Below are 20,193 nucleotides of genomic sequence, written 5' to 3'. Positions count from 1 at the left end.
AATAGAATGACATTACAGTCATTATTTCATTACGGAAGACTGGGCGACAGGTTAGTTAAATGCTTTAAAGAAAGATTCTCCAATCAGGAGCAAGGTAGCCGATTGTCTGATACTTTTACACACTTTGTATCTTTTGTTAATTTTTTTTTTCCTTTACTGCCATGAAAGTTCAATGCATACATGCAATCCATAGTCCTATTTTTGGGTCATCGTAGTAGGAAAAACACAGGTGTTACCAGTAACATTAACAATGGCTCTGTTCTACTGAAATGTCCCAGTAGACCATGACAGTGTGACAGCGAGCCAGCACGCACAACACCACAATCCTGAAACTGAATCAGCTACATGGAATTCAGCCATCACTGATTTTATTATTTCCTTCCCCAAGACAGGTAATGTTTTCAACCTGGTCCGTTTGTTTGTTGGTTTGTTTGTTTGTCTGTTTGTCAGCAGGATTACGCTGAAATGCTTTGCACAGAATTTGATGGAGGGATGGGGCGCGGGCCAGGGAAGAACCCATTACATTTTGGGGCAGATCCATATTATTTACTATGAATTTAGATTTTTTTTCTTTGAAGTCTGGTGTATGTTGTTTGACACTGGCCTTGGTGGAGGTGCCATTCTAGTTTACACCTGTACTTTTCCCACTGTCACATGTCAGAATCTCCTCTGTTAAAAAAAAAAATAAATAAAAGTTTCTCCTTCTCTCTCTCTCTCTATTTCTATCTGTGCCTTTGTGTAACATTTAAAAAATAGAGTATATCAAAAGACCATGCTATTTTAATAATATCGTAGCACATTGTAGTATCTATTGTAGTTAACCTCAACTGTCAGTGACAAGATTTGCAAACAGCAGAGCAATTCGCCAGCAGCACTAAAATCAGCCTTGGCTATGTTTCTAGAGGTTGCGTTCCAAAACGGTAGCCGTTTCTTCTGCCAAATCTCAACCAATAAAACTCATTTTTGGACAACTCAAATAAACTAAAAAAAACAAAAAATAAACCAAACACAAATGAACCCTAAATATTATGTTTGTTTTGCTGGACATAAATTGGAAAAACCAGTGGTGGAAAGTACTGTACTTGAGTACAGTTTGGAGGTATTTGTACTTGATTAACTTAATGTATGCTTCATAATATTACTGTATATTACTAGTTACTTCACAAATTAAAATTTTTCATACAAATCACATTTGGAGCTTATAAAATATGATGCCTTTTTATAAATTAAATTACCTAACAGTAAATAGAAGTACGGCTGAAACAATTAGTCAATTAATCAATTAGCTGATTGAAAGGGAATTAATCACCAACTATTTTTGATGAATTTTTCATACAAAGATGCAAAACATTTCATCGTTCCTGCTTTTCAAATGAGGATCTGCTGCTTTTCCTTTTAATTATATCAAGAATTTAATTTGTTTTTAATCATTTTGAGGTTTGGACTACAGGTTGGATAAAACAAGCATTAAGAAGGTGTAACTTTGGATGCTGGGTAATCGTGACAAAATTTCTCACTATTTTATGAATTTTTTATAAACCAAACAATCAATCAGTTAATTAAAAAATGAAAAATCAGTGTCATCACATATTTCATTGAACTGGACTTTACATTGGACATTGCTTTCCACCTCCACTGTTACACAGTTTAATTATTGGTGGCACATGTTACATTTATACATATTTCATACACCTCACTTCTTTGTCCATATTTCATATTGTTATTATTATTATTATTATTTTTATTTATTTATTTATTTTAATCGGGCTCTGATAATGGTGACAGGTGACATTTTTCTGCATACTTTTGCTTTTAATACTTTCAGTACATTCTCCTGATCAGGTAACGTTTTTTTACACTCAGTTATTTAACTTGCAGTGGAGAAGTTTGACCTGTTTTACTTGAGAAAAGGACCTGAATTCTCCCTCCGCCATTGGTCTCAACGGTTGGTTTAATCTCCAGAGTTTCTCGGCAGGAGTAGAGCTTAGAGTCTGCGCTTCGATCCTCCGCGTTACTGTTATCAAAACAATGTGTACAGATGACTGATATTATAGTTATCTTCATGTCTAGATCGATCTCCGTGTGCGCGCTGCTCGCGCCTCTCTGGCCGCTCCGGCGGCGATTGGCTCCACGTCACGTGACCTCACAGCTGATTTCCTTGGCTGGCGTGTTTTGCTTTGACCGTTCACCATTTCGTGTTAGCCTTTTCTGGTTAGCAGCGCCGCAGAGGAGCGCAGCGATCATCGTCAGCTTTAGCGAGCTACCATGGCACAGGCAGCGCAGGCGAATGCCTTCGACGCAAGTAACTCCCAGATCCAGGTGGAGCACGACAAAAAGCGTCGGCAGTTTGTTATAAGACTGAACGGTAAGTTCAACATGTAAACATTGGCATGCTAGCTGGCTAACGCTAGCGCAGAGGTTGGTGTCGCTGTCTTTGCTGCTAACATCGTCGTCGTGTCCTGATTGATACCTCCAGCTCCCATTTCAGACACAGAGCCGTTATTTATTTCACATGGTCGGAATGTCAACGGGTCTGTTCAGATATTATTTCGCGATATTATTTCGTGGAGCTGAACAGTCGACAGTTCTTGGTCAAAGCTGCTGACTTCCTTGACTTTTAAATCAACCAGCTTGCTTTTTTTTTTTTTTTTTTCTGGCACGACGAAGACATTTTCTTCACTCCCTTCTTGAAAACAAACATTCAACCTTCAATAACATCCAGCCACAAAAGACCTTTTAGTAGACATTTATGAACATCGATTATCTTTCCAAATGAAGTTCCTTAGAACAATCTAGTTCCTCTCTCCCACGCTTTATAAATTATGCTTAAAACAACAATCATTTAATATTCCTACATTAAACATGCAGTGCAATTTATTAGTCAACCCTATATATGGGTTGTGGCACTTTTTTTACCCTCAGTTTTGGCATTTAATCGTTCAGTGTATGAAAAACAAGAACATAGGTTTTTCTCAGTGTGTTATTGTGTGGATATGTCCAGGTCAGTTTCATATAACACCTTATAGAAACTGTGTTGAGCAAGTAAGAATTTAGATGCACATTACAGCTGTGTGGGATGTTTTTACTGCAAAAAGGGGGAAGCCATTGTTCCACGAATGAAGATCTTTATCAGTCTTTGTCTCTCTCCACCAAGCTACATTATCCCTTTTCCACAAGCACTTGTCAGTACCTGGCTAGGCGATGTGTTATTTTCGACTGACGCACCCTACGTTATCACGGTACATGGTATCAAGGCAGTGACCCTCTTGTTTTGAGGGAGTTGAATGTCCCCTCTGTCAAATCACTCATGCCTTGTCCTATTTAGCAGCCACATTGTAGTATTATATGTAGGTTGCAAGCTGCTACTGCCGCTTGATCAATGACTTAGGCAGTGGGTTCACACACAGTTTTAAATGCCCAGACTTTATAATTAATCTAGCATTAAATTTTGTACCATGCAAGTAGTAAATGGCACACTACAAGTTTTTGTGCGTTGTCGATTGTCACAGTGAGAAATTTCTGTGAACCTGCTTAATAAAATTAGCCCTTAAACATTCATACTTGCATTTTAAGTATTATCAGTATCGCCTAACAAGGTGGGGTCAACTTGCCGTATGTAAGCTGAAGGACGGCGGGTGGGGTGGAGACAAAGTTAACACAACCGAGAACTACGACTTCTGTCTGCCCCCAGGCTCTCATGATCGAGCAGTTCTTCTGTATGAGTATGTTGGGAAAAAGACGGTGGACTTGCAACACACTGAAGTTCCAGATGCTTACAGAGGAAGAGGAATTGCCAAACACCTGGCCAAGGTAAAAGTCCTAAAGGCTGGTTATTTTTATTGTTCCATCTTAAGAGAAGAAAGGGAGCTTCCTTTCTATTAATTTCTGAAAGAGCCAGTTTTTAATATTTTGACCATATAAGCTTTTAAGCATGTTCACACGCACAATTTAATGGTTTGAAATGGAAACAGTATTTTGTATGTCACTCAACTAATCATAATTTCAAATAATAATGATGTTGAATTTTGTTGCTTGGGCAACCGTTTTTCTTTATATTTACAGCACAGATTATACCTTTTCAAATTTCTGACATTAAAAAAAACCCCCAAAAAACGTCAGAGACTGTTTGAAGTGAACGGTACTCTGTGCACACGAACCGATACAATGTACGAACATTCAGATATGAAATGCTGCCTGGGTAAGCGGCCTGTTAGAGCAATTTAAATGTGATGTTATGCTTGTGTGATGGCAGGCAGCCATGGATTTTGTGGTAGAAGAGGATCTGAAAGCCCACTTGACCTGCTGGTACATTCAGAAATACGTCAAAGAGAATCCTCAGCCTCAGTACTTTGAACATATTTATCAATGACCCCACGTGGCTCCGACAGAGAAGAGAAGGAGAAAGAGACTCCCAGGAGAGAAATGCTGTGTGGCAGCAGCAGCATGCTTAGGAGTTACAGGCTGATATACACTAAAGGACCTTCCAGGCATTGTTAAACATGACATCGAGTGAATCCAGAGACAACTGAGCTGAACGTTGGGTCAACAGGTCAGTTATGTCCATAACACGGGGATGTCAGCTGGTCGCGACTTGTAAACAGGAGCAAAACAACCAACCTAAACTGAAGCCTGTTACCTCCGACAGAAACCACCAGGTTGTATACCGATCACTGACTGTAAGAAAACATTATATGTAACGAGAACACGTGTGAGTCGAATCCTGTGTTGCAAATTATCTGTCCTCCTTTGGACTCACTGGTTGTGAACAGCACTACAAGATGACCGACCCAGGCGTCTTTCTCCGTGATGGTTTGGATGGAAGCAACGATGGCTTCACTGATGCTCAAATGATGATGACTTTTGTATTTCAACCACATTTTGATATTCTTTGAGTTGTTTATTTTTTCAATTTGCTTTCTACTCATAGAAAATGTGTTTTTTAGGGTTTAAATGCTAGTATAGTAGGTTGTGAATGCTAAACACATCTTTTGACACAGGCTAATTTAATATTTTTTTTTCTAGGTAAGTGCAAAAGGGTATAGGCATAAATTTGGTGGGTAACCGGTAATTTTTAAAAATATAATCTGTATTTTGAATACATTTATTTTGCCAAGTTCTCAGTTAGGTTCCACTGTTACTGTGTCCACTTCCATTCTTCCCAGTACCGGAAACTTACTGTCCATTATTGGAGTCGTAAGTTTGATAAGTCAAAGGTGCTGGGATTTGTAAACCAAAGAACACAAACTGGCCATGTCTAACTCTGGAGGAACAACCATTTTCTCCATTGTACATGTTAAATGTTACAGACGCTCACTCACTGTGCAGAAAAACACCTCAGTGTGGATATGGATAAATATCTGCTGAAAGCAGCATCTTGAAACTAGCTCTGCTATATTCAGGGCATTTACATTCTATGGTGTCAAACTGTCCTTTGTTCTGTCATTCAGAAAAAATTACACTGGATGGCCGAAGCTTCGTTTTTTCTTGTCATTTGATCTGTTTTTGTCTCTTACCCACAAGGCTTATTTAGCTAGCTGATGTCAAAATGTTAAATGTCGTCATAGAAGAAAACATGACAGAAATGGTTCACTGTAGTTTCCCCTTTTTTTGGCTCTACAGGAGCTTTTGCTGTTGACAATCTAAAGTGTTGAGAAGAAAAAAACCTCAGGTTACTCAACACATGCTGGCAGGACAGACATCAACATGCAAGGGAGACTATCTGCTTTAAGAAGAAATTGCAGGAAACTACTTTCCCTTTGTAAAACTTTCCTTTAGGTGGCACACACCTATTGATAGGCCAAGGTATTCGAGGTATTATTTCTTTTTTTGTGTGTTTATTTTTATATTAGTGTATTTCCTTGAAAGCAAACTAATACCTGATTTAACAGTTTTGAGCAGGTGGTGTGAAAATGTATCAGTCCTTGTTATATTGTTTGTGCTTGACACTTTTTTTCCCCATTCTTGTTGCCAATAAATAAATAAAATACTCATCACATTATTAATGTCAAAGTATGTATTTATAACAAAACAAAGGAAGATGCACACACAGCCCTCTTTATACAGTCGGGTACGTAAGTATTTGGACAGTTACTCAATTTTCAGAATATTACCTCTGTACACGCCCACAATGGATTTGAAACGAAGGTATCAATGTGTGATTGAAGTGTTAGACTTTTGGCTTTAATTCAAAGGGTTTAACAAAAATATCACATTAACCGTTTAGGAATTGGAGCCGTTTTTATACATAGTCCCTCATTTTCAGAGGCTTGAAAGTAATTGGACAAACCAACATAATCATAAATAAAGCAAATATATTAAATATTTTGACTAAAATCCTTTGCAGTCAATGACTGACCCATGGATATCAGCATGTATATTCCTCGCTTGAGATGCTTTGCCAGGCCTTTACTGCAGCTTGTTTGCGGTTCTTTCTGCCCTCAGTTTGGTCTTCAGTAAGTGAACAGCCTGCTCAATTGGGTTGAGGTCAGGTAAGTGACTTGGCCATTGAAGAATATTCCATTTCCTCGCCTTGAGAAGCTCTTGGGTTGCTTTCGCAGTATGTTTTGGGTCATTATCCATTGTACTGTGAAGCGCCGTCCTATCCGTTTTACAGCATTTGGCTGAATCTGAGCAGATAGTAGATGTATAAAAATGACTGCAATTCCTAAATGGTTAAGGTGATATTTTTGTGAAACCCCTTGAATTAAAGCTGAAAGTCTACACTACACAGATCCATTGTGGTCGTATACAGAGGAAAAATTCTATATACCTAACTGTATGTCCGTCAAATAAATATGGTATAAATGTATGACACCTCAATACTTCGACTGTGCTCTTTCTTATACAGTGCCAAACAAGAATTTTTAGTGGTGTGGCCAAAAGCAATGCATTTTCTTTCCATACATTGCACACGAATAGTTTTTCAAACCTTGAGTGAATACAGACCAGAAAACCTGCAGATTAATCTTCTGTCAGTGCCTAAGTACTAAGTACTGTGGCATTTGTTTCAGTGTTTGATTTGTTTGGAAAATATCTTGATGGACACCTCGAAACACCACTAATTCCTACAAATACAGTCAGAGAAGCGCTTAAGGATGTATTACAACTTCAAACTATGTACAGTATTTTTTATCTTGGAAACCTGAAGCATATCATCTCCTTAATAAAATAAACTCATGCTAACACCCTGAAATGAACGGCATCAAATCCAGGAGAAACTGGAGTTCTATAATGGTTTTATATATCTGCTGAATATCTTGGTCGGAGCCAGTTTTCAAACCCAACCACAGCACAGGCTCTGCTGTGTTGTTATGTTTAGTGGATCCAGCCACTTGGCGTGGGATTGGAAAAGGCCGTACCTTGGCGCCACCCGGTGGCAGTATCTAGAATGGCATGCGCAGACATCGTAATTGTTCTACAATTAAAAACTTACATATGGTGGTTATTTTATAAGCTGAGGGGAGGACTATGACTGGGTATTTTGTCCCTGTCCATTTATCAAAATATGTCAAACTGTTGCAGTAGCATGAAAAAAAAAAAAAAGAAACAGAAACACTGCCCAAATAAAACATACTTTAACATTACAAAGTTCTCTCACTTAATTTAGGATCTATCTGATCAAAGGATAATTGAAGAAGCCTAAAAATCCGACCAAGCATTCAATACCAACTTTCAATACTGTGCAGTTGTCAGATGCAACGGACCCATTTCAGTCAGTACTCAGAATGTATTCAGGGGCAATACCCATTTTGGACTCAGTAGCTCTGACTGTGTGGAGATGGCATTCAAACAGCATTTAGACCTACACTGGGAAATGAAATTTGCAGAAAATATAATTGACCAGTTAATTGGAATAGATTATGAAAAAAAATCCAAATAATTCAAAGGGAGTGGGTTTGGGAGGGTTAAAGTGGAGGGACAGTGGCGAGACATGGACACATGACCACAGTTTTCCTAAAATCATGGTTCCAGCCCGGGTTTACAACTACTTTCATCATGCTTGCTAAACTGGTCGATATGATTGATTAATAGAACCACAATTAACATCATCTGAAGTCACTCTTGATGGGATGTTACATATTTGAGGTCCCGAAATCACTCAAAAATCACACTTTTAAAGACGTCCCTTATCGATTAGATTGGTATTGGCTTACGTCACACACGCATCATTAAGCTGGTACAAATTGTTGCCAGGGGCTCAGCGTTGGGTTTCAGCTGATCGCAGATTCCTGAACGTAGCCGTTACAGTTGCTACGTCCAAAGCGCTTCAGGTTACAGCACGCGGACAGGCAGCTCGGACTCGCGCCCGCGGATACGGGGACAGAGCACGGGCGCGCACAATATGGGTGAGTACCCAGAAGTCTACCAGACACAAGTCCTATACAAAACGAGATAGAGGGATATTACAGTACATACTGTGTACAGTGTGTTGCCACCGACTTCACACTGCATGCATTCTATTTTCACAATTAACGATTTAAATATCAAAATAACTCCTGTGTATATTTGATGTTCAGTTACTTGATGAATTATAATGTTCTAAACAAACACACCTCTGTTCATTGGTGTTAGATTCATTTAGAAAATGGTCTGACCTCAAACTTCTATGTGCTATTATAAAATACGTTAAGGCAGGTACTGTCTCTTTATAGCATCATGGGAACGGTAGTCCGCATTCGAGTCAAAGTGATGCGTCGACTTCATTGACACACTACAATACCCAGAGGGCTAGTTGCCGCCATACGTCAACTGCAATTACGGTTGTATCTCCAACATGGCGTCGTTGGGAAGGAGGCGCGGTGTCCCAGTAAGCAGGGAGAGGTCAGTTAATCCAAATCTTGTCCATTAAACGTTTTTTTTTTAACATTATGCATCGTTTTGTCGATTTCATCATTCGAGAGACCCCGAACGTGCATATCGTTTGGGGGGTCAAGTTAAATGCCAACGCAAGAAGTTGGAATTTTATCCAATGGTTGGCTAACGTTAGCGGGCTAACGTGTAAGCTAACGTTAGCGAGGAAAGAAACTAGCAGCTCATGTGATGTTTTGGTTATTTCTCACCATCCAATTAACTGCGGGAAAAGTTGAGTTTAACCGTGCGCTTGTGCGGGAGATGGTGTGATGTGAGTCGGCTCACATGCTGCAGAATTCTGGCTGAGCCAACAGCGTTGTCCGCTTGTGATTGTCGATCTGTGCTGAAAGTAATTCGGTCATCAACTTAGCTGACCAGTCCTCCAACTTTCTACCATGCAAGCGAGCCAGCTAATGTTGTCTACCCGACATTCCGGGGAATTATGTTCCTTGCTCGGTGATTTTCACTAGTTTTCAATATGACTTTACCCCGTCAGCCAACGTCGCGCTGTCTTTGAAGCCGAATGAGCCTGTTGTCTTTCTAGTCGTTAGGGTTTGCCTGTCATTTTGTCAAAATCTACTGGAAGGCCTCAGAGTGTCCACACATATGTGGTAGCTATATTTAATGATAATTTACCAATGAGCGGGGAAATATCCGTGTACAAAGGTGTTAGGAACGAAAACAGTAGTCGATTAATAAACTAGGCGATCGATGTAAAATAGTTGATTGTTGTAAAGTATTTGACAAGCTAAAATAGCACAGGAGTTGGTTATAGATAAAAAACTGCGGTTCCTTAAGTGTTATGTCATATTTCTCACTTTGGCAATTTTATCATGTTTATAGTTAGGGACCGATATAAAATTACGAAACAAAATTTCGTATGCAGCCCCTGTGTACACATTTGAAACAACGGATATTCAAATGTTAAGTTAATGGAGGGCACATTCAGGTAAAAATGGGCTAAGTCATTGCATCTAAAAAAAAAAAACCTGGATTGGGAATGTATATGATTTGAAATGAGCTTCATAAAAGTGTGATCTCACTCACTCACAATGTTGTCTGGAGGTCATAGACATCAACTTTTTATTAATCAAATATAATTTTAACCAGTAGCTTAAAAAAATAAGTTATTGATCATGAAAATTGTATTTCATTTAATAATAATGTAATCATGTAGTTCGTATGTAGATTTACTGATCGATAGCAACAACTTAACTATCTTATAGAATCCTGCACTGCCACTTTTCAGTAGAAGCAGATAATATATATGGCTTGTTATTTTTATTTTATTTCTTTACTAAAACCAGATATCATTTATATATGCATGTTGCAGATTTCGTCTTAGTAATAGTACTAATATCTGTTAAAATATAGTAAACCCTCAAGAAATTCAGTTGAGAAACACTGACACAAAATAACTAGCCGGGAATTTTTGTCTTGGCTAAAATACATCTAGCCACAAAAATGGGAAGGTTGGTGTAGAAATTTCGGCAAATCAGTCTACTGATACTCTACTCTATGTCCCTTCTCTCACTGTTCCCTGCCTGTTTTTCTGTTTCTGCACAGGGGTGTGATGGCGGCGACAGACTGCTACATCGTGCACGAGATCTACAATGGGGAGAATGCACAGGACCAGTTTGAATATGAGCTGGAGCAGGCACTGGAGGCCCAGTATAAATACATTGTTATTGAGCCCACACGCATCGGAGATGAGACGGCCCGTTGGATTACAGTGGGCAACTGCCTGCACAAGACGGCTGTGTTGTCAGGTGCTGCTTGCCTCTTGACGCCTCTTTCACTGCCCGCTGAATACTCGCGCTATGTGGCGTTGCCCGCTGGCGCTCTCAGTGTGGCCTGTGCTGCCCTCTACGGGATTTCGTGGCAGTTTGACCCCTGCTGCAAGTACCAGGTGGAATATGACAGCCAAAAACTCTCGCGGCTGCCCCTGCATACACTCACCTCCTCGACGCCCGTGGTATTGGTACGCAGGGATGACATCCACAGAAAGAGACTCCATAATACGATAGCACTGGCTGCCCTGGCGTATTGCGCCAAGAAGATCTACGAACTCTATGCTGTATGAGTGCACTCTGAAGAGGGTTTAAGAACCAACAGAAAAAGGAAAAAACAAACAAAAAAACAGAACCCATCCACCCCCAGATGTAAGAAAAGTGGAAGTCACGATCAGGCCCAGCAGTTAGCTCCACACATGTGGTGGGTGCTTCCATTTTGAACTTTGATCAGAGGGATATAGTTAAAACTAGAAGGAATTGTTTTTTCCCTTACATTTCCTTTACTTCTATGTGACGACAACAGCACATTTATCTCTGTAGTACCCTTACGCCTCCTCACTTGTGCCCTCCACCTGCATCCTTGACACACAACAAGCTAGTGCACAAGGGTACGGCAGCAGTTCCTCTGGACTGAATCGTATTGCAGTTGAGATGGACAGACGTGTTTTGAGTACCAAGCTCTTTCCCCTTTCCCTCGTAGTTTTACTGTACCCCTTTCTTGCTGATCAGTACATCACCCTTTCATTAAACATTAGGATATTTCAAACTCTCTTTTCTGTATTTTATTTTACTTTTTTCATTAAATATATTCTATATGATGTCCAGAAAGGAGCAAACAGCTGAAACTTATTTGAGATTGTGTCTTGTTCATGTAGATTTTCTTGTTTGAAAGAGTGCAACTAAGATCTCGTGTGACAATGATGTGGCTCAATGTCCTCGTTTGAGGAAAATATACTAACTTTTGGAAAGTCACATTTCACACACGCTTCTAATGTATATTACATTAACATCAAGCCAAACCCTTATAATGGAAATTTAAAAATAGAAACTATTTTAAACTACAGATAAGTATTACACAGCAGATTCTAAATTCATACTTTATTGATTTTGTTTATCCAGTGGTGCTTGTTATGAGATGCTGTCTAGATCAGCAGTTTTAAAACTTTGGGTGCAGGGGGAGGAAATACTGATAATGAGATGACCAAAAATGAACATGGATGAAGTGAGCAATGAGTTGTGATATAACAAGAGACTTGCAACAATTGAAGAATAAAGTGGAATTTAGATGTGAATTAGTTGAATACCCAGAGTGACAGTAATTTCATAAGGGTTGTTGACTTTGCACAAACTTTTTTTTTTGTTTTGTTTTTGTTTTTGTTTTTTTGGTCTGCAGGAAATGTTAAAGGAAAAATTAAAGCCTTTTATGGTACATCTGTTCATGAATAGTACCTAGGGAATTTCATGGCAGTCCCTTCAAAGGTCTATTAACCAATGTATCAGAAATAAATTGTGAACTGTCTTCAAGGTAAGAAAACTGGTGGTGTTTCAGTAAGTAGTGTGTTCACATATGATGCCAAAAGACAGCTGCAACTGGTAGCAGTCCAGCACAAAAATGTAAAAGTCTTGCCCTCACTTCATCACAATATTTTGTCAGTTTCTGACACAAACAGGGAAACAACATGTTTTACACTGGTTTGAAAGGACTGTAGAAGGGTTGCAAAGAGTTCAGTTGTTCATGAAAATGTTCAGCTGTTGACACTGATAAATGTCACACTGTTGTCTTGAAATAATTTACAAGGTGCTTTTGTTTTGTTTTTGGTTTTTTTTTGGTCCTGAATGGTGCTTACATAGGTAAAATGTACAGTTTCTTAATAACTGTGACCCTGGCTTTTGGCTTTAACTTGAAAATTCCGACTGCAAACTCTGCTGTGCTCGTTGTTCACATTGACACGTTGACTTTGCAGGCTCAGCCTCGGTTCTGCTTTGCTGTATGTTGGACCTGAAAAACCACAGGCACAGTGTTTGGAGCCCTAGCTCAGTCATTTTGAAACTGAATAAAATAAAATGCATTTATGCATACAGAGTATGCCAAACCCTCCAGTGCTATTGCCTCTCACCATACACATGCTTTTTGGGGATGAGCAGAGGTGAAATGGGGAGACAGAAACACTGAAGCAGAGGGATGAGTGCTCAGAGGGACGAGACGAGACAAGACAGCCTCATTAATGTGCTTGTTTGAGGCCAGAGAAGGCTGAGTATCTGTCTTCTGACCTGCTGCTGACACTAGTGCTGATCCACAGGAGTGAGGCTGTTTATCAACCTTTTTAGGGCGGCGCTGCCGGGTCATCATGAAGAAGACATTGTTTATTAGGCTGGTTGGACGATAGGCCAGTGTTCCTCTGCTACTGTTATTGTAAAAGCGAGCCTCCTCTCTTGTTACCCAGACTTTGTTTTCCCATCACTTCTAAGGAATTTGATCATGTGTCTGAGAAAAGTTCCTGCCATACACCCAGGTCAGATCGTTGGGTGGGTAGACAAATGAGTTACATACTGATGTTTTTCTATTGATTTATCTATTTATTCATGCCTACATCAGATTATATAAATATAAAAATCTCAACCTTGGAACAGCCCAGCCATTCCCAGCTGGTTTCAAAACCAGAGGTGAGAAGGAAAGTCTTACCTCATTTCAGGTTAAAAATAAAGCTCTGTAGGTTTTTATTGGCTGCTCATGTTCCACTACACAAAATCCAGCCTGGATAAAGAATGACGGGTAACTTTGCAGCGAAGAACTTGTAACTGAGGGAAACCAGCCCCCTACGTGCTTGTTAAACTGCTGGCCAGCCGAAACTTCAACTCCCACAGTTCCTAGCTGCGAACAGCCAGTAGCCCTTCAAGAAACCCGCTCCGGTGTCCGGTCAGACAAGCCCGGAACTGTCCCTGCCACCGACTCACGCTGCCGTTTTGTACAGCAGGACAACCACTCAGGTGAGCCACGAGTTGAGACGAACGCTTGTTTTTGGGGTTTGTGGTTTATCACGCGGCGGAAGCTAGCCAACGCTACCGTTAGCTAACGTCAATAGCGTTAGCGTCCCAAGCCAATTTACGTTAGAGTGAAACGCCACATCCACCCGTGCAGTGGAAGCTAATGCTAAACTGACTGGTGCTTTGTTATGTGTGAAGTTTTACCATCCATTTAAGCTATTTCATATTGTTTGCTCTACTGGAAGGTGAAAGTACACGTTTTCATTAAGACAAACCTGGTACGCGTAAGTAATTGTGCTAATTTAAGCATTTAACAAGCAAATGTTTTGTTTTTGTTTTTTTTAAATCTTCAACACTGTTTCAAATAACGCGATAGGAGGTCAGTCTCAGTAGTTCCAGTGATTTCAAGAAAAGTGCGGTTTCACCATGAATATGTAGATTTATGCAGCATAGCGCTCCAAAATAAAGAGAAATGAGATGATCTAACCTGGGAAAACTGTGGCGGGAGTGTGTAGTCCATGTCGTGTCATATGCTTGAGTCATTGTGCTCACAGTTAGGAATACGTACAGGTGCAAGAGGAGGACACAGAGGGACACTGTACAGCACACACTCGAGAGAAACAGCGAGCATACTGATTTCCTACAGTGACTCTAAATCGACTAATTGCCACATTATTTCCTCTGTATTCTTGAGTCCATTTTATTTTGAGTTTCCTACTTAAGGGGAAATTTCTGATACTTCTTTGCTAAATTTTGTCATTTCGTCTGTGTGTGTGTGTGTGTGTGTGTGTGTGTGTGTGTGTGTGTGTGTGTGTGTGTGTGTGTGTGTGTATGGCGTATGTGTGTGAGTGAGGGATGCTCATTGTATGATAGTACCTGTCACTGTTGCCATGCTGGTTGTTTGTGTTGTGCTTTGGAAAACAGGACGAATGGAAGGGGATTAACTAAATGACCTGGACATTAAAACATCCACAATCCCTTTGGGAAAAGGGTTCAAGAGAGCTCACGGAGCACACATGTAAAGGTCACACTGTGGCCTGTTGAAAGCCTCTTTTTTAGTGTATTTATTCATTTTCTAGCCAAATATGGTGTTTTCACAGTGCCAGGTTGTCAACTAAAGAGCACAGCTGCAACAGGCAGTCATGTTAATTTTTTTTGAGCAGACTATCCATTCTTTTTGAAATGGTAAATGTTTTGTCCTGTAAACTGTCAAAAATAATGAAAAATGATTTTTACAAGTTACCAGAAGCAGATACATTGGGTGAAAGTTTTCAAAAACGCACCTTTGTCAGGTCACGTCTCTCTGCGAGAGCAATTGATTTGAATGTTATAATATCGCAAGTTGACAGTTGCAGTTGGGAAAAACTTTTCCTGACTAAATGTTTTGAGCTTCTGTCTGCAGGTGGTGTGTGTGGAGCAGGGAGGGGGATTGCGAGCCATGGAGCGCGTCATGGGAGGAGGAATGCTGCCGCTGGTTCTAGCAAGTGTGGGGGTCTTGCTGTTGTACCGAATACTTGTCCGCCTTAGACCAGGAGCTGCTTTGCAGGATGCTGTGGTGGTCATCACAGGGGCCAGCTCTGGACTGGGGAAAGGTTGGCCAACCGCTCATTTCTTTCTCTCTTCAGCATACGTGTATCTGCTCTCTGCAAATCAAGTCGAACCGATTTGCAGCAGTTCATTTTAGTTGGGTCGTTGTGAGAGAAATATCTGTGGCATCTTTCAGTGTTGTGTTGCAAGTGCTAGCATGCCGTGCTGTTGATATTCAGCATGAACAAGAGGTGTGCTTTCTTTGTTGTAGAGTGTGCACGGGTCTTCCACGCTGCAGGTGCACGGCTTGTGCTGTGTGGTCGAGATGCAGCCCGCCTGCAGCAGCTGGTCCAGGAGCTCACAGCAAGTTCAACATCCACACTGCGGCAGGTGTGTACACCAGAGCTAAAACAATTAGGCAATTAATTGGTTAGTCAGCTGACATAATTTTTCTTTTCTCGACACTTCTAGCCTTTATTATAAACAGCAGTAGGGGAATGACATGAAATGAGGGAGCAACAAGTCCCCAGCTGGATTCAATGTATGATTGGTCAGCATCTTAATCCCTAAGCTACAGGACGCCCAGTTTAAGTAGTTTTTTCCAGTTTCTCAAACGTGAGAGCTTGCTAATGCTTTTCTTGGTCTTCCATTATTGGTACACTGAATTTCTTTGGGTGCTGGACTGTTTGGTCAGACAGAGGAAGACATGTGATGGTGTTGTTTACAGCCCTAGGAAGATTGTCACTATTTTTCTGTTTTTATAAAACCAAATGATCATGCAATTAATTGACAAAATAATCAGCAGATTAATTGATAAAATAATAATCCTTAGTTGCAGCCTTAGTGTAAACATATTTGCCCATAGTCAGACTCAACCAAAGATGATGATGATCTTGGATTTTTTTCTCCCAAATTTCCCTGCTCTGTGTCTCTAACACAACTTTAGGACTGTAAATTCTATCATTTATCGTTTTCTCTAAAAACACATATTAGTAAATGGAGATGACCTTTCTTCTCTTAAAAAAAAAAAAAAACAGCTCTGGTATAAAAGGTCACATTTTTTACAAGACTACATTATCACCATCACTATTATCACTCCTTTTCTGAGAGCCCGCCGCTAATCTCCATGAAAAGAGAAACAATTTTTCTCAACTCTGCGTATCAGCCATTATTTAAGATGTAAGAATTATAGAATGATTAGAAACAGCTTGAGTACTTAATTGTTCTGTTTTGTTCAACCACCAGACTTACACTCCCAACACTGTTATCTTCGACCTGGCTGTGAAAGACACAGTGGACAGAGCTGCTGAGGAGATCCTGAAATGTTACGGACAAGTGGATGTCCTCATCAATAATGCCGGAATCAGTTACCGAGGCGACATACTGGATACCCATCTTTCAGTTCAACGGGATGTGATGGAAACAAATTACTTTGGGCCCATTGCGCTTACTCAGGGTTAGTGAGGGGTGAAGTCTGGACTTGCGGTTTTATATCTGAGTAGTCTTGATGCAATATGATAGTGTCACAGTTCTCACGTAATGTATCTGTCGCGTGGGTTACACTGATGAGGAAGGGACATTTTCAGATTTCCTGGGAGAGGAAGTTCAAAGGGGACTGCACAATCTTTTACATTTATCAGCAGTCTCTCCACTCACTCATTCTTCCCTCCTGCCTTGACAGCTCTCCTGCCCTCCATGGTTCGCCGGCGTAGCGGCCACATTGTGGTCATTAGCAGTGTCCAGGGCAAGATAGCCATTCCTTACAGATCAGCTTGTAAGTCGCCTCTACTTATTAAATTACAATAAACAAATACCCAAGAGGTTTTTCAGTCCATCAGGTTGATGGGGAAATTAAGCAGGACTCTGGTTTGTCCACACTTTGGCCAGATGCCGCCTCTAAGCACGCCACCCAGGCCTACTTCGACTGCTTACGGGCTGAGATCGAGCGCTACGGGATTCCAGTGACCGTTATCAGTCCTGGGTACATCCGAACCAACCTGTCTCTCAGCGCTGTCACAGGGGACGGCTCCAAGTATGGAGGTGAGGCAATTAAAAGAAGTTTGGGACCGATTACAATACAGACAAGAGAATATCAGTTAGTGTGACAAATATGCAATTGTAGACTGTAACAACATGTTAAAGGTGGCTTAAATATGTGTGGATCTAACCTTGTTACATTTCTAATAATGCTGTTTGATTATTTGTCTGAATGGGCTTCTGCTGTTGTCCTTTCACTTTTGGAAAGGGTATCTCCCCTTTTGCAGTACATTAAAAATGGATTTCAACGTTTCATAGACCAAACTTGTACAGTATGTATTGTCTATTATTTTAGTGTCTTAAATACAACAAAATCTAGGGTAAAAACAAACATTTTTGGTGTTTGCATCAGTGTTTTAGTGTGATTGATACCTATGTGCATATTATGCATATATGTGCATATTATTGTTCTGGTAGGTTTTCTCACTTCAGTGTGTCACTGTCAGTAATGGTAATACTGTTTTTGTCAGTTTCTAAAATAAACTTTTGATCAAACATGGGTTACAAGACAGGGGAACTAGAAGCTCTGTACATAAGACATTAAATGCATTAAAAAGAGATAAAAGAAACACAACAAAAAAGAATACAAGTAAATAGAAGATGAAAGTTATGCTAAAAATTGACTAAAAAATGACAAGAAACAAAAGAGAACATCATTCCAGTAAATGAACAGATTTCTGTAGCAGCTGACCTGCTTAGGTAACTCCCAGGTGTCACTGATGCATCGTTTCTTGTTTGTGCAACACTGCTTTCAGTTTTGGACAAAACCACAGCTATGGGTTGGGATCCCAGGGACATGGCTCAGGCAGTTCTGAAGGCTGTCCGTCAGAGGAGCAAAGATGTTGTTTTGGCAGGGACTCTGCCCACCGTGGCCATCTACCTGCGCACACTGTGGCCCGCACTCTTCTTCAAACTCATGTCCTTGCGTGCTCGCAAAGGGCAGAAACCCAAAGACGAATGAGGGCTGATGGGGCGTCAGGTGGAGACCAGCAGCTCCCCAACACAGTTCGAGTCGGATCAACCAAAACATGAAACTGACTGCACCACTTGGAGGCCAAATGGACAGGAGATGCAAATAGACGCAGGTCTTCAGTAACACAGTTTGCAGTGAAAGTAGTAGAGCATCTGAAATAAACCAAAAACCTGCAGTCACTGTATGCTGTAACAGGACCTATAGGGAGTCTTTTTTCTTTTGTTTAGGTTGACTTTGCTTGTTCAGCCATTTCAGGAATTAACTTTGTGATCAGAATCACTGCTTAAAAGCAGAATTGTAAATCTATTATTGACGACTGAAAAGCTCTCCTGTGAAGACGTTGTGATCATGTGATGCTGTTTTTCGATTTGACTCCGTGACATGGTCTTTACATGACCAGGGATTTTGGTTTACAGATAAAATGCTCCAAGTGTTATCTATGAGAGCATTACATTTTAATTTGTAACTTACAGTAGATGTTAGTATTGCTTGTCAGGTCTGGAAGGACACCATCTTTCAGGTTGGGGAACTACTACTATCATCGTCTTCTGCTGCCCCACACAGGAAAAGCATCCTTCAAAGCTCCCTGCAGTATCACATTTTGATGACCGAAGAAGAGACAGATGGGATTTAACTTGTAAACAACACACTGTACAACTAGCCTTCTGATGCCATCTGTATAAGCAAATACATATGAAAACAACTAAACCAAAATGCCGGATATGATGAAAGTATCCTGTTTAAGCTGAGAATCTCCCCAAAACAACGGTTTTTAGTTAGTCTACTCTAAAACACACACATAGTTAGAAAGGCAAGCTTTTTCAACAATGTTGTCGTTCTGAGAGATGTGGTACAGCACCTGTCATATTTCTGGGTCATCTGCACCATATGGCATACTGAGCACCCCCATGCAAATGATTCTCAAACCGAAGGGATTTTAATGCACATAAAAAAGGAAGGAAATGCTACTTATCCCTCCAGAAAAAGAAAGTTAGAGCCAGATTGCTTAGGTGGTTTGATTTCTTGTTTGACTCAACCAATGCTTTGTTACATTATTTCAGTCCAGACGAGTAACATCACAATGCCCACTCTGTTTTTCTGTCCTGTATATTCCTGTTGAGTTAATTAAATGAGTTGTTGTATTGTTTTGATGGGTGAGAATTTATTTTCTTTATTGGGGACAATATGGGGTCAGCAGAGAAACCACTCAGCTACCTATTAAAAAGATGACAAACCTTAAACTGCTGATACTAACCCACAGGCCACATCCTATCCAGGTAAAAGCTTGCATTTGAACTAGTTTTACCAGGTTTTACAAGTACACACAACAATGCAAGAAACAAGCTGATTTTATAACTATCTTTATACAGAGAATAAAAACACCTTTTACAAACAGAAAATTTTAAACAACAGGTTTTTCCTTTTTAGATGTCATCTTAATATTAAGTTAAACAGAAAACACTTTTTGAAATTTTAACAATAAATAGTCCAAATAACAATTTACATTATATTACAAAAGCGCAGTGAATACTGGAATTGCCATTTTTACAAATAAATCCTTCAACAGAAAAAAAAAAAAAAAAAAAAAAAGCCAAATTCAAAGACAAAACCTGCTGTTTATTCCTTATTAAGAATCATCTTCATCGTTTCTTTTCTAGTGTGAGAAGATGAAGCCTTTTCAGATGTCTTTCACAAAGACATCGCAAGAGCTTTCACTTTGTAGTCAAAGCCCCAAAGGTGCTTGAAGGAGACCAACATTTTAAATCCCATTTGTGGAATGACAACAAGAGCTCTCCTACAATTTACACTCACAGAGATAAAGTTTAACAAGTCGATGAGACAAGATGTTTACAATACTGCATATTGATGATGCTGGTTAATTGAAATTCAGATAACATCTGAATGCAATGAGTCCGGACTTAACATGGTGCCTGTGTAGTCCCTGTGAAGAAGCGAAACTCCATGGATAACGTAAGAGAAATGATTCAAAAGTATCTATTTACCTTTGGCGTCGTCACATACAAAATG

The 20,193-nt window shown here is 40.0% G+C and overlaps 3 protein-coding genes across 6 annotated transcripts; all 3 read left to right on the top strand.

Annotated features, from left to right (window-relative positions):
- Nucleotides 1-2,196: 2,196 nt before the first annotated feature.
- On the top strand, nt 2,197-6,112 carry natd1. Its single transcript, XM_040124323.1, has 3 exons — nt 2,197-2,365; nt 3,692-3,810; nt 4,253-6,112. Exons 1-3 carry the CDS (start codon nt 2,266-2,268, stop codon nt 4,367-4,369), a joined length of 336 nt encoding a protein of 111 aa, XP_039980257.1. The 5' UTR covers nt 2,197-2,265; the 3' UTR covers nt 4,370-6,112.
- A 2,098-nt stretch (nt 6,113-8,210) lies between these two features.
- tmem11 (transmembrane protein 11) lies at nt 8,211-11,935 on the top strand. Of its 2 annotated transcripts, XM_040124298.1 has the most exons (3): nt 8,212-8,345; nt 8,652-8,820; nt 10,417-11,935. In XM_040124298.1, exons 2-3 carry the CDS (start codon nt 8,774-8,776, stop codon nt 10,931-10,933), a joined length of 564 nt encoding a protein of 187 aa, XP_039980232.1. In that variant the 5' UTR covers nt 8,212-8,345; nt 8,652-8,773; the 3' UTR covers nt 10,934-11,935. The 2 variants fall into 2 exon arrangements, with proteins under 2 accessions (XP_039980233.1, XP_039980232.1); XM_040124299.1 differs by lacking the exon at nt 8,652-8,820 and having other exon boundaries at nt 8,211-8,345.
- Nucleotides 11,936-13,422: 1,487 nt separating this feature from the next.
- On the top strand, nt 13,423-19,312 carry dhrs7b (dehydrogenase/reductase (SDR family) member 7B). 3 transcript variants are annotated; one of them, XM_040124295.1, is made up of 7 exons: nt 13,423-13,631; nt 15,031-15,220; nt 15,427-15,545; nt 16,401-16,611; nt 16,837-16,929; nt 17,043-17,195; nt 17,948-19,312. In XM_040124295.1, the coding sequence occupies exons 2-7, from the start codon at nt 15,067-15,069 to the stop codon at nt 18,151-18,153; spliced, it is 936 nt and encodes a 311-aa protein (XP_039980229.1). In that variant the 5' UTR covers nt 13,423-13,631; nt 15,031-15,066; the 3' UTR covers nt 18,154-19,312. The 3 variants fall into 3 exon arrangements, with proteins under 3 accessions (XP_039980229.1, XP_039980231.1, XP_039980230.1); XM_040124297.1 differs by lacking the exon at nt 13,423-13,631 and adding an exon at nt 13,642-13,906; XM_040124296.1 differs by lacking the exon at nt 13,423-13,631 and adding an exon at nt 13,642-13,912.
- Nucleotides 19,313-20,193: the final 881 nt, after the last annotated feature.

Source organism: Xiphias gladius, chromosome 3 (genome assembly GCF_016859285.1).
Source record: "Xiphias gladius isolate SHS-SW01 ecotype Sanya breed wild chromosome 3, ASM1685928v1, whole genome shotgun sequence".
Classification (NCBI taxonomy): Eukaryota; Metazoa; Chordata; class Actinopteri; order Istiophoriformes; family Xiphiidae; genus Xiphias; species Xiphias gladius.
This window is presented reverse-complemented; position numbering and strand designations above follow the sequence as displayed.